The sequence below is a fragment of the Artemia sp. Qi Xiang Cuo genome, chromosome 10 (assembly GCF_049724085.1).
Source record: "Artemia sp. Qi Xiang Cuo chromosome 10, ASM4972408v1, whole genome shotgun sequence".
Taxonomy (NCBI): domain Eukaryota; kingdom Metazoa; phylum Arthropoda; class Branchiopoda; order Anostraca; family Artemiidae; genus Artemia; species Artemia sp. Qi Xiang Cuo.
In genome coordinates this window covers 17,917,693-17,932,068 of record NC_142803.1, presented here as the reverse complement: position 1 = coordinate 17,932,068, position 14,376 = coordinate 17,917,693, and the positions used below count along the sequence as shown (strand labels likewise).

The 14,376-nt window shown below is 36.7% G+C and overlaps 1 protein-coding gene across 1 annotated transcript in view; it reads left to right on the top strand.

Moving 5' to 3' along the window:
* Ssrp (structure specific recognition protein) overlaps positions 1–14,376 on the top strand; it is a 63,323-nt gene that overhangs the window by 9,394 nt on the left and 39,553 nt on the right. The window contains exons 2-3 of the mRNA XM_089095291.1: positions 9,822–10,007; positions 13,892–14,107. Coding sequence (XP_088951417.1) covers positions 9,822–10,007; positions 13,892–14,107 — 402 coding nt within the window. The remainder of the gene's footprint in view (positions 1–9,821; positions 10,008–13,891; positions 14,108–14,376) is intronic.

Here is a 14,376-nt window from a genome sequence, read left to right as displayed (position 1 = left end):
GTCCAAACCATCGTAATGTTCGCTCGGCTGCTTGGGTCGAAAACCGAGACTGCTTGGTGAGCTGCAGCAGCTGCTCTATGGAGCTAAAAAATTTGGGATATATAGAAACTGTATGGAACAATTTGAAACACACTAGGCCTACAAAGGTTGTCAAGTGGACGCATCAGAAATGCTTCAGGAATGGTTGATGGTATTAAGCTGAAGCTTTCAGTGTGTGTTTAAGGGGATGCTGAAGAAACCAAAGGTGTTATGCACATACTGCTACTAATGCTGCTACAGCTATTGTGACTGTGCAAGCTAAGGGCATTAATGTCAAGCTTATAAGGACTATTTAGGCTACTGTTGGAATAAATAAAAACAAACTATGAGCATGTGGACTTTCAAAAAGGTGACAAAGTAAAATCTGAAGAACAACTTATATTATCAAGTTATACCTTTAAGGGTAAGTTGTGGGTGATTTTGAACTAGCAAGAAGGCACTATGTGTATACTTTTAATACTACCGCTACAGTTGATGTCAATGACGTAATGACGCTAAGGTTATTAAGGCGAAACTTTTAGGGAACGTTTAGGAGGAGTTTTAATTAAACGAAAAAATTGTATGCATGTAGGTTTTCAAAAGAGCATATAAGCAATATCATAGCTAGCACCACTGAATAAATACTAGAAACATCTTTGGAACTTGTAAAGGAGCTAATTTGATTCAAAATTAAAAGTTCTAATGCCTTTTTTAAGAGTAAAAAGAAATTAGTGGGCAAGAAGCCTCTCTCTCAAGCCCATTCATTTTCCAAATGTACCCAGTCAAATTTTGAGACAACCATTTTGTTCAGCATAGTAGAATGGTCCAGCAAATATGTCTTTAGGGATATTGAGCATGTTAACCCCCCACAATTATGCTATTGGCCCATTATGCTTTAAAACTAAGTGTTGCTTTAAACTAAATCAAAAGGCATTGTGCTTGTGGTTGCCAATAAGACATCTCAAAAATATATTGAAAACAACTTGGGGTATTAAGTTGAAGCTTTTGGGGCTACTACTATTAATACTTCTGCTCTTACAATTTAAATAAATAAACAGAGTGTAGATGTATCCAGGTTGCCACTGAGCATGGATTGAATTATTAAATTTTATTTTTCAGGTTAACTTCAGAAGTTATAAAATTAAAAAAGATACTGTTTATGTCAGGATTAAAAATTATTGAAAAGGTTTCTCAAAGATACAAATAGCAACCCAAACTAGGAATTCTTATAGAAAAAACCGAAAATATATAAAGTATTATTTTGTCCATGAAAAAGACTATGTCAATAAAAAAAAGAACAAAAATGAATTTAAAAGATTTTTGCCAAAACACAAGTTCTTCAAAAAAAAGTAAAGGGTTCTGTCGAACCTAAAATGAGGGAAAATAAAGTCAAATAATCGCCCAGGCGTAATAACATTCCGAATTACAACCAATAGATAACTAAAACTCAAAACAAACAGAAATCATAGGCAGCGCAATTGCGCTGCCTAAGTAAAGAACAATGTTGGCACAATGTTTTATTTATTTAGACCAGGGCACTTCATATCAAAGGAGTTGTCGTAGAAACTTGAAAAAGGGCTCATTCGATTGGAAATTCAAAGGGCTAGTACCCTTTTTCATATTCGAAAGTGATTGGAGGGCAACTAACCCCCCTCTCACGCCGACCATTTCCCCAAACACATCCAATCAAGATTTTTAGATATCCATTTTGTTCAACGTAGTCCAATATCTTGGAAATTAGGTAGTTGAGGATGACAACCCCGTCAGAGCCCTCAGGGCAAGCGTTGTAAATTATACCCTGGGGGCATATAAGGTTTTTATAAACCCAAAACAAACAGAAATTACAGGAAATAACGAAGTCAAACTCAAAACGAGGAGAAATTAACATGAGTAGTGCTCAAAACCCCTATGCCTTCCCAAGGCCAGAACATAATTTGCACTTTACTGAAAAAATATAATGTTTTTACTTTTATAACTTTAATAAATCAAATAATATTAACGGTTTGATTACTAAATATCAGTATATGTATATTAAACTGACAAAGCACACTCATTTGTATTTTTTTCAGTAAAGTGCAAATTATGTTCTGGCCTTTGGAAGGCATAGGGGTTTTGAGCTCAACTTATGTTAATTTCTGCTCGTTTTGAGTTTGTCTTGGTTATTAATTGTAATTTCTGTTTGTTTTGGGTCTCATTTATTTATCAGTTCTGATTTGGGGTAGTTTCACGCTTGGTATAGTATTTGATTTTATTTTTGCTCATTTTTCTTTACTTTTCTTTGAAAAACTTATTTTGTGGAAAAAGTTTTTTGAAATTAATTATAATAAATAGCCAAGTCAAACTCAAAGCAAGCAGAAATTAATATGAATAGGGTCAATAAACACATGCCTTTTCAAGACCAGAACATAATGCACTTTACTGAAAACAAAATAATTTTCAAATCTTTTCACTTTTTTACTCTCATAAACAAAAAATTATCAAAACTTTAAGGAATAAATATCAGTATATGTCAATTAATTTGACAATCCATCTTTTTTTTCTGTGGTTGTGTATGTGTGTGTTTCGCCTCCAAGTCTGAACTTAGTAGCTTGACTTTCAACCACATAAACATGCTTTGTGAACACAGTATATGAAAATAAGGTAATTTGTACTTTACTGGAAAAAATTCAAATGAATTTACTGAAAAAAAAAATCTGCATTGTCAGTTAAATAAACAGATGCTGAGATTTATTCCTTAAAATCGTAATTGATTTTTGATTTTTTAAAGTTACACAAGTGAAAACATTTAAAAGATTTTGTTCAGTAAAGTACAAATTATATTCTGGCTTTTAGAAAGCTTGCGGTTTAGAACCCTACTCGTTAATTTCTGCTCATTTTGAGTTTGACTCTTATTTATTTTAATTCCTGTTTGTTTTGAGTTTCATTTATTTATTGATACTGATTTGTGGATTATTATTTTATAGTGGAGATTATTTGATTCTATTTTTGTTCATTTTTGGTTTAATGGAGTTCTTTAATTTTTTTTTTAAAAAGCTTATTTTGTTGAAAGTTTTTTAAAATAATTTCTGTTCATTTTATATTGACATAGTCTTTTTCTGGGATAAAGACTGAGCCTATTCTAAAGTTAAACTACCATCTCTTCCATAAAAACCTGAAATACCACTTGGGCATAGCTTACAACCCTTGCCCTTAATCTCTGAGGATTCTTTCAACCCCAAAGGCCTTGTTATATGATATTTAAACCACTTTGAATAGAATAGCTGTCTTAAAATTTCTATTAGATGTATTTCGGGACAATACGATGTGTGTGTGTGTGTGTGCGGGGGGGGGGGGGTAGCTGTCCTCTGACCACTTTGACTCTTAAAAAGGACACTAGAGCGTCTGATTACCGATCCAATGAGCCACTCCGAAGTTTATATCACCATGCTTTCTGTAAAAACCTGATATGCCCCCAGGGCATAACTTAGAACCCTTACCCTGAGGGCTGTGGCTGGGGTTGTCATCCGCAAAGACCTGATTTCCAGTACTTTCAACTACGTTGAACAAAATGCCTATCTCATAATTTTGATTGGATGTGTTTGGGGTAAAGATGAGTGAAGCCTGGGGGCTTCGCCATCCCTCAAGCCTGGGGGTTTTGTTATCCTCGAAGACATAATTTTAAGACCGTTCTGATATGCTTGACAAAATGGCTATCACAAAATTTAAATTGGAAGTGTTTGGGGAAATTGTGGGGGGGGGGGGTATTTGCCCTTTGATCACTTTCTAATAATAAAAAAGGCCCTATCTTCTCAATTTCCAGTCAAATGAGCCCTTTTCGAAGCTTCTATGACAAAATTTTCTATAAGAACCTTATATGCCCCTAGGGCATAATTTCCAGACCTTTCAACTACGTTGAACAAAATGATCATATCTAAATATTGATCGGAAATGTTTGGGGAAATGATCGGCGCGTGGGGGAGGGGAATTCTCCCTCCAAATACTTTTGACTATTAAAAAGGGCAATATCCCTTAAATGGCTATAACAACCTCCAATCATTTTCAACTATTCATTTCAATTTCAAATCAAATGAGCCCTCTTTGAAGTTTCTACTTCAAAAGGCAATGCTTTCTATAAGAAAAACCTTATATGCCCCCAGGGCATATCTTACAACTCTTGCCCTTAAGGCCGCGGGGGGGGGTCATCCTCAAAGACCTAATTTCCAGAACTTTCAACTACGTTGAACAAAATGGCTATCTAAAAATTTTGATTGGATGTGTTTGGAGAAAAGGTGGGCGTGAGAGGGGGGTTAGTTGCCCTCCAATCACTTTCCACTATTAAAGAGGGTACTAGCCCTTTGAATTTCCAATCGAATAAACCCTTTTCAAGTTTCTACAACAAAGCTTTCAATAAAAACCTAAAATTCCCCCAGGGCATGACTTATAACCCTTGCCCTGAAGACTGTGGGGGGAGTGTCCTGCTCAAAGACATACTTTCCAGAACTTTCAACTGCGTCGAACCAAATGGCTATATCAAAATTTTGATTGGATGTGTTTGGGGAAATGGCGGGCTTAGAAGGGGTGTTAAATGCCTTCCAATCATTTTCAACTATTAAAAAGGGCACTAGCCATTTCAATTTCCAATCAAATGAGTCCTCTCGGAAATTTTTACGACAATGCTTTCTATAAAAACCATATATGCCCCCAGGGCAGAACTAATAACCCTTGCCCTGAGGGTTTTTTTTTGGGGGGGGGGGTTCATCCTTAATGACCTAATTTCCACAACTTTCAACTATGTTGAACAAAATGGCTAGTATCTCAAAAATTTGATTGGATGTGTTTAGAGAAAAAATGGGCGTGAGAGGGGGTTAGTTGCCCTCCAATCACTTTTGACTATTAAAAAGGGCACTAGCCCTTTGAATTTCCAATAAAATGATCCCTGGTTTCGAGTTTCTACAACAAAGCTTTCAATAAAATTCTTATATGCCCCCAGGGCATAGCTTACAGTCTTAACCCTAAGAGTTCTGGGGGAAGTGTCATCCTCAAAGACTTAATTTCCAGAACTTTCAACTACGTTGAACAAAATGGCTATCAGAAATTTGGATTGGATGTGATTGGGGAAATGGTGAGCGTGAGAGGGGAGGTTGGTTACCCTCCAATCACTTTCGACTATTAAAAAGGACACTAGCCCTCTCAATTTCCAATTGAATGAGCCCCTTTTGAAGTTTCTATGACAATATTATCTATAAAAATCTTATATAACCTCAGGGCATAACTTACAGACTTTGTCCTGGGGGCTCTGGGGGGTTTGTCATCCTCAAAGATATAATATCCACAACTTTCTACTACGTTGAAAAAAATGGCAATCTCAAAATTTTGCTTGTATGTGTTTGGGGAAATGGTAGGCATGAGAGGGGGTTAGTTGCCCTCCATTCATTTTCAACTATTAAAAGGGCACTAGCCACTTCAGTTTCCAATCAAATGAGCCCTATTTGAAGTTTCTACAACAAAACTTTCAATAAAAACTTTATATGCCCCCAGGGCATAGCTTATAACCCTTGCCCTGAAGACTGGGGGGGTTCTCCTGCTCAAAGATATAATTTTCAGAACTTTCAACTGCGTTGAAAAAAAATGGCTATCTCAAAATTTTGATTGGATATGTTTGGGAAAATGGTGGGCATGGAAGGGGTGCTAGTTGCCTCCAATCACTTTCAACTATTAAAAAGGGCTCTATATACTCAATTCCCAATCGAATGAGCCCCTTTTGAAGTTTCTACAACAACTCTTCCTATAAAAAACCTTATATGCCCCCAGGATATAACTTATACCCCGTGCCCTGAGGGTTGTGGGGGGTTATCATCCTCAAAAAACTAATTTCCAGAATTTTCAACCACACTGAACAAAATGGCTATCTTAAAATTTTGATTGGATGTATTTTGGGAAAAGGTGGGCGTGAGAGGGGTGTTAGTTGCCCTCCAATCACTTTCGACTGTTAAAGAGGGCACTAGCCCTTCCAAATTCCAATCGAATCAGTCCTTTTCGAAGTTTCTACGACAACTCCTTTCATAGGAAGTGCCCTGGTCTAAAGGAAAAGAAAACGACAAGTAAATAAATAATGCATTGTGCCAACATTGTTCTTTACTTAGGCAGCGCTATTGCGCTGCCTGTGATGTCCTTTATATTATACCCAGAGAATGTCTTTGTCTTTGTGTTTATATGAGCTAGGTCTTAACTTTCCTTTTACAGGGTTCGGACTCGCCTATAAGTTCCTATATTTTAATGCACTCCTATAAAATGCCTATATTTTGGTTAAAATCCTATTATTCCTATATTTTTGGCGGAAGAGCACCAAGAACATTGCTCATGATTTGCAATTTTTACTGCTTGTTAAGTAAGCCGAGATGTGTTTTTCTTTACTTTTGACTCTGCTTGTAGACTGTGCTGTCTTTCGGTGAAGATCAATAATTAATTACAACTGTTGAGCTGTTTGAACTTAACTAATGCTTTGTGAATTTGTTTAACTAATGCTTTGTTTAACTAATGCTTTGGGATTAGTAAGCTGCTTCTGCCTGGCCTATGCTGTTGTGTTGACTTAGTAGCCTATGTTTTGTTTTTTGTCATTTTGGGCCTGTCCGAAATGAGCGAAGATCAGTATATAGGCTAGCAGTCTCTGCTTAATGAGGATCTGAGTTCTTGCAACTTTTGTGTTTTCTGGCTGAACTCTATTAGAGACTGATGCGAATATAGCCCAGTTTCGTACATATCCACATTTTCTCTTTTTGTGGCCTTTTAAATGCAGGATGCTATTTTGCAGGTGATGCTTGGTAATTAAGTATGGGGCATACCATGTTCAATAGTTCATGGCTTGCTAAGACGGACTGTAGGGGTAGATGGTGTAAGACTGGGGACGACCAGTCCTCATTCTTTTGCAAACTCTGCTTGAAAAATCTTGGTTGCACAGCTGGGTTGCTCAGCTAAACCAACGCGTGTGATCTGCAGAACACAAAGCCGCAGTTACTGCTCAACTACATCCACTACAGCTTCACCTGACCGGACAATCTCAAGTCGATGAAACAACCAAGGATAAACCATTAGTTGGTACAAACGCGTTTTGTGAGTATGATGCCGCTTATAAAGCTGAGTTAATGTGGGGACTTCAGACAGAACAGAGTTCCATGTCTGCTAACTCTTCAGTCCATATTGTCGCAACCTTCCATGCAATGTTCCCCGGTAAGATCCCCGACGGAATGTCCCTATGTGCGAAAGAAACTCACGTATCTTATCACCTATGCGCTGCATCCTTACTGTAAGCAAATGCTTGTGAAGGACATTCAGTCATATTTTGTACTACAATTTGACAAGGCAACCAACAACGCTGGTATGAAAGAGTTACAGATGCGTGTTCGATATTCCTCATACGGAAACGAAATGCAGAGCAGAAATATATGCACATTTTTCATGGGCCACGCCACTTGTTATAACCTGTAATTGAAGATTATATCAGGCACTGGTCAGTTTCTTCTTCCACTTCAAAAGCTGCTCCCTCTGTGAGGTTATGGACCAAGCAGCATAAAAAGCCTAAGGAACAGGAATATTGTCGAAAAAAATAAAATAATAGGGAAGGGATGTTGAACATTAGTACTTGTGGCATCCATATTATTCATAACGCTTTCTTGAAAGGTTTTCAGGTGTTCGGAGAAGAAAGTTCCGACTTTGTTATTCTTGTGCATTCATTTCTTGACGGCTGTCCTGCACGTTGTGAAGACTATCAAAAGTGCCAAAAGAATGTGGGAGTGCCAGAGAATGCTTTCATGAAGCATGTCCCAAGCCACTGGCTGACAATCAGACGTGCCCTCACTAGAATCATGCAGTAGTGGCCGGCAATCTTAGAGTAATTTCTGAACTTTGTGCCGAGAGAGAAAAAACTGAAGAATCTTCTGTCCACTCCCGAATTTCTGAATATTGTGGTTTATATCAAAAGTGCGACAATGAAGGCCCAACTCGAGTTTGTTCTAGCCTCAGCAGAACTGTTCATGAGTTTCAACCAACTGTTCCAGAAAGAAGAGCCTCTCATTCATGTTCTGCACTCAGAGATCAAAAGACTAGTTTTGAAGCTTTGTGGACGGGTCTTTACTCCAGATTTCGTGACCGAAACTGAAAATTTCTCACCAGAAATATTGAACCTTGCTGAAAAATTTGCAGAAAAGCCCATAGTTTCAGAAAATGTGGAACGAGCTTTCGGTGAGAAAGCAACACTGAAAGACAAGGCCATTTTCTATGTCAATGTGCGAAAACATTTTATTGCGTGCATATTTTGAACAAATGTCCTCTAGAAAAGGATGGTTTTCTGCAGACATAGTGGTTGTGGCATGCGAGATTGCAATTGGAGTTAGCTCAGACGTCGTCCAGGCTGAGTGGCTGTTTTTGCGAACGGAAACTGGACCCCGTGAGGACATTACTCGGATCGATCATTTTTGGAGCCATTGTTTTGGACTGGTGAATGAGCGCGGGGACTGCAGGTACCCGGAACTTACCAAGATTATCAAAGCGGTGCTGACGTTGTCGCATGGCAGCGCAGATGTTGAGCGTGGGTTCACGCATTCTGGTAGGATTCTCGGTGAAGACCAGGTCTTGATGTCTGAACGCGTTCTGGATGCGAGTCTCATGGTATATGACACGTTGAGGCTTTATCGAGGAAATCCAGAACGGTTTGTTTTTAAAAAAGAGCTGTTGAATCTTGCACGTTCTGCACAGTCTCGGTATCAACAATATCTGGATGAAAAGAAAAAAGAAGAGCTATCCGAGAAGGAGAAAACAGCTTTCGAAGAGGACAGCAACTGGAAGTTGCAGGAGGTCCATAACAAAAAGAAAGAAATAGAAGATATGGAAAGCAAAAGGAAAAAACTTAGAGCATCAGAGCAAGAAAAGAGAGCGGTAGTAGAAACTCTACGTCAGGAACCAAACAACGGAATAAAAAAGGCGACCAAGTCCAAGAGCTTAATATACATTGCCCAAACTGTGTCTTTGCTCGTAGTAGCTATGAAGTCCAGACCTAGTGAAAGAAAGCAGAGGGCGGGATCTGCGAGGATGGAGCCGTCTTTGGCAAAGAGGAAGAATGACCTCATGTCAAAATTGATGCCCAAGAAGCAGCAAGAGTGATTCCAAATATTTACCTGTATCATTCAATCGTTGGCACAGTATGTTTATCTGATTTTTTACTGTTTTTTACTTTTTGTGCAGTTTTTATTTGAAATAAAAAAAAAAAAAAAATAAATAAATGCAAAAACTCGGGAAATGACGAATTTATGTGACCAGGCATCCTATGCCATCTACCACATATCTGATCCCGAGGACTTCCGGATCCTATATTTGGCCTATATTTGGGCCTGGGAAATCCTATAAAAATAGGACAGAGCCTATAATTTGAAACGAACCGACCTGTCCGAACCCTGCTTTTAGTCTGAATTTATTAGTGAGTAATAAGTAGGCCTACGTTAGAAACCTCGTTATTGTTTTTTTTTTAAAGAACTAGGAGATTAGAAATTTCATAGTTGGTGATCATTGGTTTTTGATCATTTTTCTTAATCTGAGATTTTAAGATTAGATTAGTGTTTCTTTTTTCATTTGAGACTTTAAGATTAGAATAGTGTTTGTTGTTTTTTCATTTGTGACTTTAAGATTAGATTAGTGTTTTCTTGTGTGTTTTTTGATGTTTTTTAGTTTTAGTTTAGTATATAGAGTGAAATACCTTGTTTGGTTTCCTCATGAATAAATACTTACTTACTTACAGTTTTATCTATGCGCAATAATTCTAAGTTACATTTTAGGTACCTGGTCGGTTAAAAATGACAGATCAAAGTATTGTTTTTAAAAACATTAAGACTGGTCGAGTTGAACAAGTCAATGCAGGGGACATTGAAGTTGTGAACTGGCAGAGACTTGGTGGTGGATGGGGAATCAGAATATTTACAAAAAATGGACAGCTCCACCGATATGCTGGTTTCAAAGATACAGTAAGTTTTTGCACCCTCTCCCTAAATATTGCATTAAATACACACTTTGGTTGTAAAGTAAAAATAAGGATATTCGCTATGGCTGATAACACCCTCAAACATGGGCGCCCATATGGGGGGCAGGGGGGGGCCGAGCCCCCCCCCCCTCTGTCTAAATGATGCTTCCTTATATTTTATATTTTTGTTTTGAGATTTATATTATACAACATTGGAAGTGCCAATTAGACCAGCTAAGCCGCCCCCCCCTAAAATCCAGCTAATGGGTGCCAATGTCCTCAAATTATAAATTATACTTCTACTACATTATCTTTACTCAGCTTTACTTCCTGTATGCAAATTATATGATGCGCCTGAGTTTTCATTTCCCTAGCTAACTAGTTCTTCTCCAACTAGTTAGCAAATGGGACCTTTCAGTGTATTCATTTCAGTTTAAAAAGATAGTCCTTGTTCCCACCCCGGCTGTCCTCTGACAAAACCTAGTATCTACAAAAAATTCGAATTTTAGTTAAGAGTGGATCCCGCCTAATTAGACGAGAAGGAATCCAATGGTGCAAACGAAATTATTCTCTGATGCTTAGTTTCATTGAAATTACTTAGTATCTACACAGGAGCTCACCATTGTTTTTGTGTCACACCTAGTATGTACATACTAGAAATCGACATTTACGCCAAAATCTAGTATCTGACAAATTACACTTTATCAGTGAAAACAATCAATTTAAGTATCAAATCCAAAAATAACATGATTGATTTTATTAGGTTTCTTTTTACTTCGTTTTATAATAGTTTTGCTTGAAAAGGTTATATAATTAAAATGATATTTTAATTATATAAAGGTATATTTGGAATTAGTTATTAGTGTTGATTCATACAACTACTGAAATGATTCTCTCATATTTTGTTAATTTCTCTATAAACTTGTTATATTTTTTTCGATGATTCTTCTGCTTTTTCTCAGCTAGTTGGAACTTTTTGGACTCCTTGACTTTTCTCAGTTCTTTGGGCTCAATTCAGTGTTTATTCAAGTTCTGTTCATTCAGGAATTCAATCCTGAATGAACAGATCCAATTTCAGCTTTTTTGAATTCCTCAGCTTTTCCCGAGCTGGTAATTTAAAATATTGGATTTGTCTATCAACTTTGTTTAGTTATGTATATATAATAAGAACATAGATGAACTGTCATGTTTGTTTGTTTTATTGCTCATTGCCTTTTTGAATTCCTCAGCTTTTCCGTAGTTATGTATATATAATAAGAACATAGATTAACTATCATGTTTGTTTCTTCCGAAATATCCCAGTTTTTATTCACTTTAAAATATCCCATTTTATCTACAGGATTAAGGTTAAGTGTTTTATCCCGTTTGGACCCCGTTTAATCTTTAATTCCCTGTTGTTCTACTTGTTGTTATTAGGATTAATAGACAGTATTTTCTTCTTCCTGAAAGTTATTTATGTTTCGTTATCGCCTAATTTACTATTAGAGGAGGACTTGTTAAATGTTTTTTCAAAAGAATTGTTTACGGATTGTTATCCAAAAATGAGCAAATGATAAAAACGCAAACTCAAGTTCATCTCTCAGGAATAAATATAACCACGCCATCTATAGTTACAAATTAAATTCATAAAGCTAGCCTATTTTCTGTGTACTAAGCTCTAAATGTGTTCTAATCACTACGTAAATTAGTGCCCTAACTGTTTTATAATAAAAAAAAAATAATCTGCATACTTTTAAAACAATTCAAGATGGATCTGAATAAACATAGATCTTTAATTGAAGTCTGACTTCTTGGAGCTAAAACTAAGATTTTTCGAAATCTCCTAGAACCCGCGGGGTAGAGCTGAAATGCCAGTGGTGCTTGTAGTTTGGAGTCATTTTGTACCCACGTTTGGGCACCTCTTCTCTTTTCTCTTTGGTGTCTTCTTCTTGTCTGCCATAGATGGCCATCAAGTCAGCTATTTTAATATATATATTTTTTAAATTTTAGTATTTTCAATATTTTTCTTTTCACTTTTTCAAATTATTATATTTTTCTTCCTTTTTATTGTATGGTTTGCTAACCAAGAACACAAAATTTTTAAACTAATGTTTTCCAGATGAATTGTTTATGATTAGTTACCCGACTATCTGACATTATCTAGAACAGTGGGCTGTACGAAAAGTGTGGGTCAATCCTGCTTTCTAGGGCTATAATGAGAGGAAGGTTGAGGTGGCTAGGATATGTTCTGTAGATAAATGATGACAGGTTGTCAAAGTTCTTTCTTTTTGGCCAATAATCTTGGACCAAACGAAAAGCAAGTCATCCACATAGAAAAGCTAAGTTAGGTTAAGTTTTTGCCAGTTAAGGACTAGTTAAGTTAAGTTTTTGAGGAGAGTTTAGTTGCAGCTGAATATGAAAATGAAATTAAATCCTATAAATTTGATGGGTGCTGTTTCGAGGTTCGGTGGTTTTCGGGCCCGGTAAGTTGAGCTTCAATTTTATTTTTATTTTATTAATTTATTAGGAGGGTTTTCTCCCGTACAAGTTTGCTTCAGGGAATCGAAGAAGTATACTTTATTTTTAAATAAACCCAGTATTATTGTTACTGTTAATAGGAAGAGGTCGTGAGGAAGGATTTAAGAGAAGTTGGAACTTCATGGGAGGGTGTAAAGAGGGAGGCCTTAAATAGATTGGTGTGGAGGTGCAGCGTACGCAGCTGTGTTGGCAATGGGTGGGTTGGTGCTGCAGTGAGTTCAGTAGTAGTAGAACTGCTCGTCCCAAACGAGCAGCTTCATTTAGTCCATAGTAGTGATGCAAAGGCAATGTCACAACGAGGTTGAAAAACATAATAAAGCAAATTAAACTGTGATAGATCACTATCAAGGGAGGAAAGCCTTAAAAAGAAGAAGATAAGGCAATGGCTGATGAATGAATTGAATTACGGGAGATTTAATTACGGGAGATGAAATTACTGGGTTTGGGTTTGCTGCCCGAACTTTCTTGCTAATTTTTTTTTCAGCCTAAAAAAAAAAGTAAAATAAGCGACTAAAGGCATGTGAATTTCTCATCATAGTTAAAGAAAAAATTGAAATTTCTATATTATACTAAAAAAAATATTAAAATAGAAAAAGATGTATATCAAAATAGTTGACTTGATGGCCATCTATATCTGCCTTGATTAACAAAAATGGAAACAGAAAAGCTGCTAATATTCTGAAAGTTATTCATTGTTGAATACGCTTATTTCACATTTCGAATCCTAAGCTTAGCAATTTAATGTGTTTTTATATTACATAAAATTGTCGTCTTATATTTTTTTTATGAGAAACTAGATGGCAGTTGGATTTCTTGAAATAGAATTTGCTTGAGTTCTTACTCACATTTGTCTATGCTTCTACTATTAAACTTTATCTCCTTTTTTTTCCGGAACCAGGAAGAAATAACGAAATTGGTCGGTTCTTGAATTATTGACTAGCTTTTGTATGGTATTCGATGTGTCCATACTAGATTTTTCTACATAAATAACGAAATATTATGTTTTAATTACAAAGACTAGCTGAGTGGTTAGCACGGTGGACTTGAAATCCTTTGTCCGCGAGGACGGGGGTTCGAGTCCTTTTGTCGCTGGTTATATACTTTGGAACGGGCGTCAGTGGCGTGACTGAACGCTCAGCCAGAGTCGGCCCAACTCCAAATAGAAACCTGGAGAAATCTGGGGAAGGTGAACAGGAAGAGTGTCCGAAAGCACAGGATATCTGCCCCTCCCCCATTGCGCTTCCTGGCCGAAGGACCATGAAACGGAGAACAGCACCGCCAGTAGGGACTGTTAAGTACAGTGCCGTATTAGTTTCTCTTTTTCTTAATTAAAAAGACTGATGAGTTATTAAGATTAGTTTCTTTTTTTAGGACCAGGAAAAAATAGCGAAATTTTTTTCGAAGCACTTCAAGAAGGACATGTTAGAACGAGAGTTGTCAGTTAAAGGTTGGAATTGGGGTAATACAAAATTTGAAGGCAAAACATTAAGTTTTGAAGTGAATAATGTTCCATCTTTTGAAATACCCCTATTCGATGTGTCACAGTGTGTTCCAGGAAAGAACGAAGTGGCGCTCGAATTTCACCAGGTTCGCTGATTATTTAAATTAATTTTATTTTGTTCAACCCTTTTTGGTTTGATCCCCTTCCCGGGGAAAACTCTTAAAACTATCCTTTTCAGTTATTTAATTGTGCTTTGCAAGTATAATAGGCACTACCCAATTACTAAATCCGTCGAAATCAAATAATAAGACAAAATGAATATAAAAATAATAAATCAAACTTACTTAAATTTAAAATATATTTTCGACATAACACCTTTAATTAGATGTGGTTTTCTTAGACCACACTGCGTTTC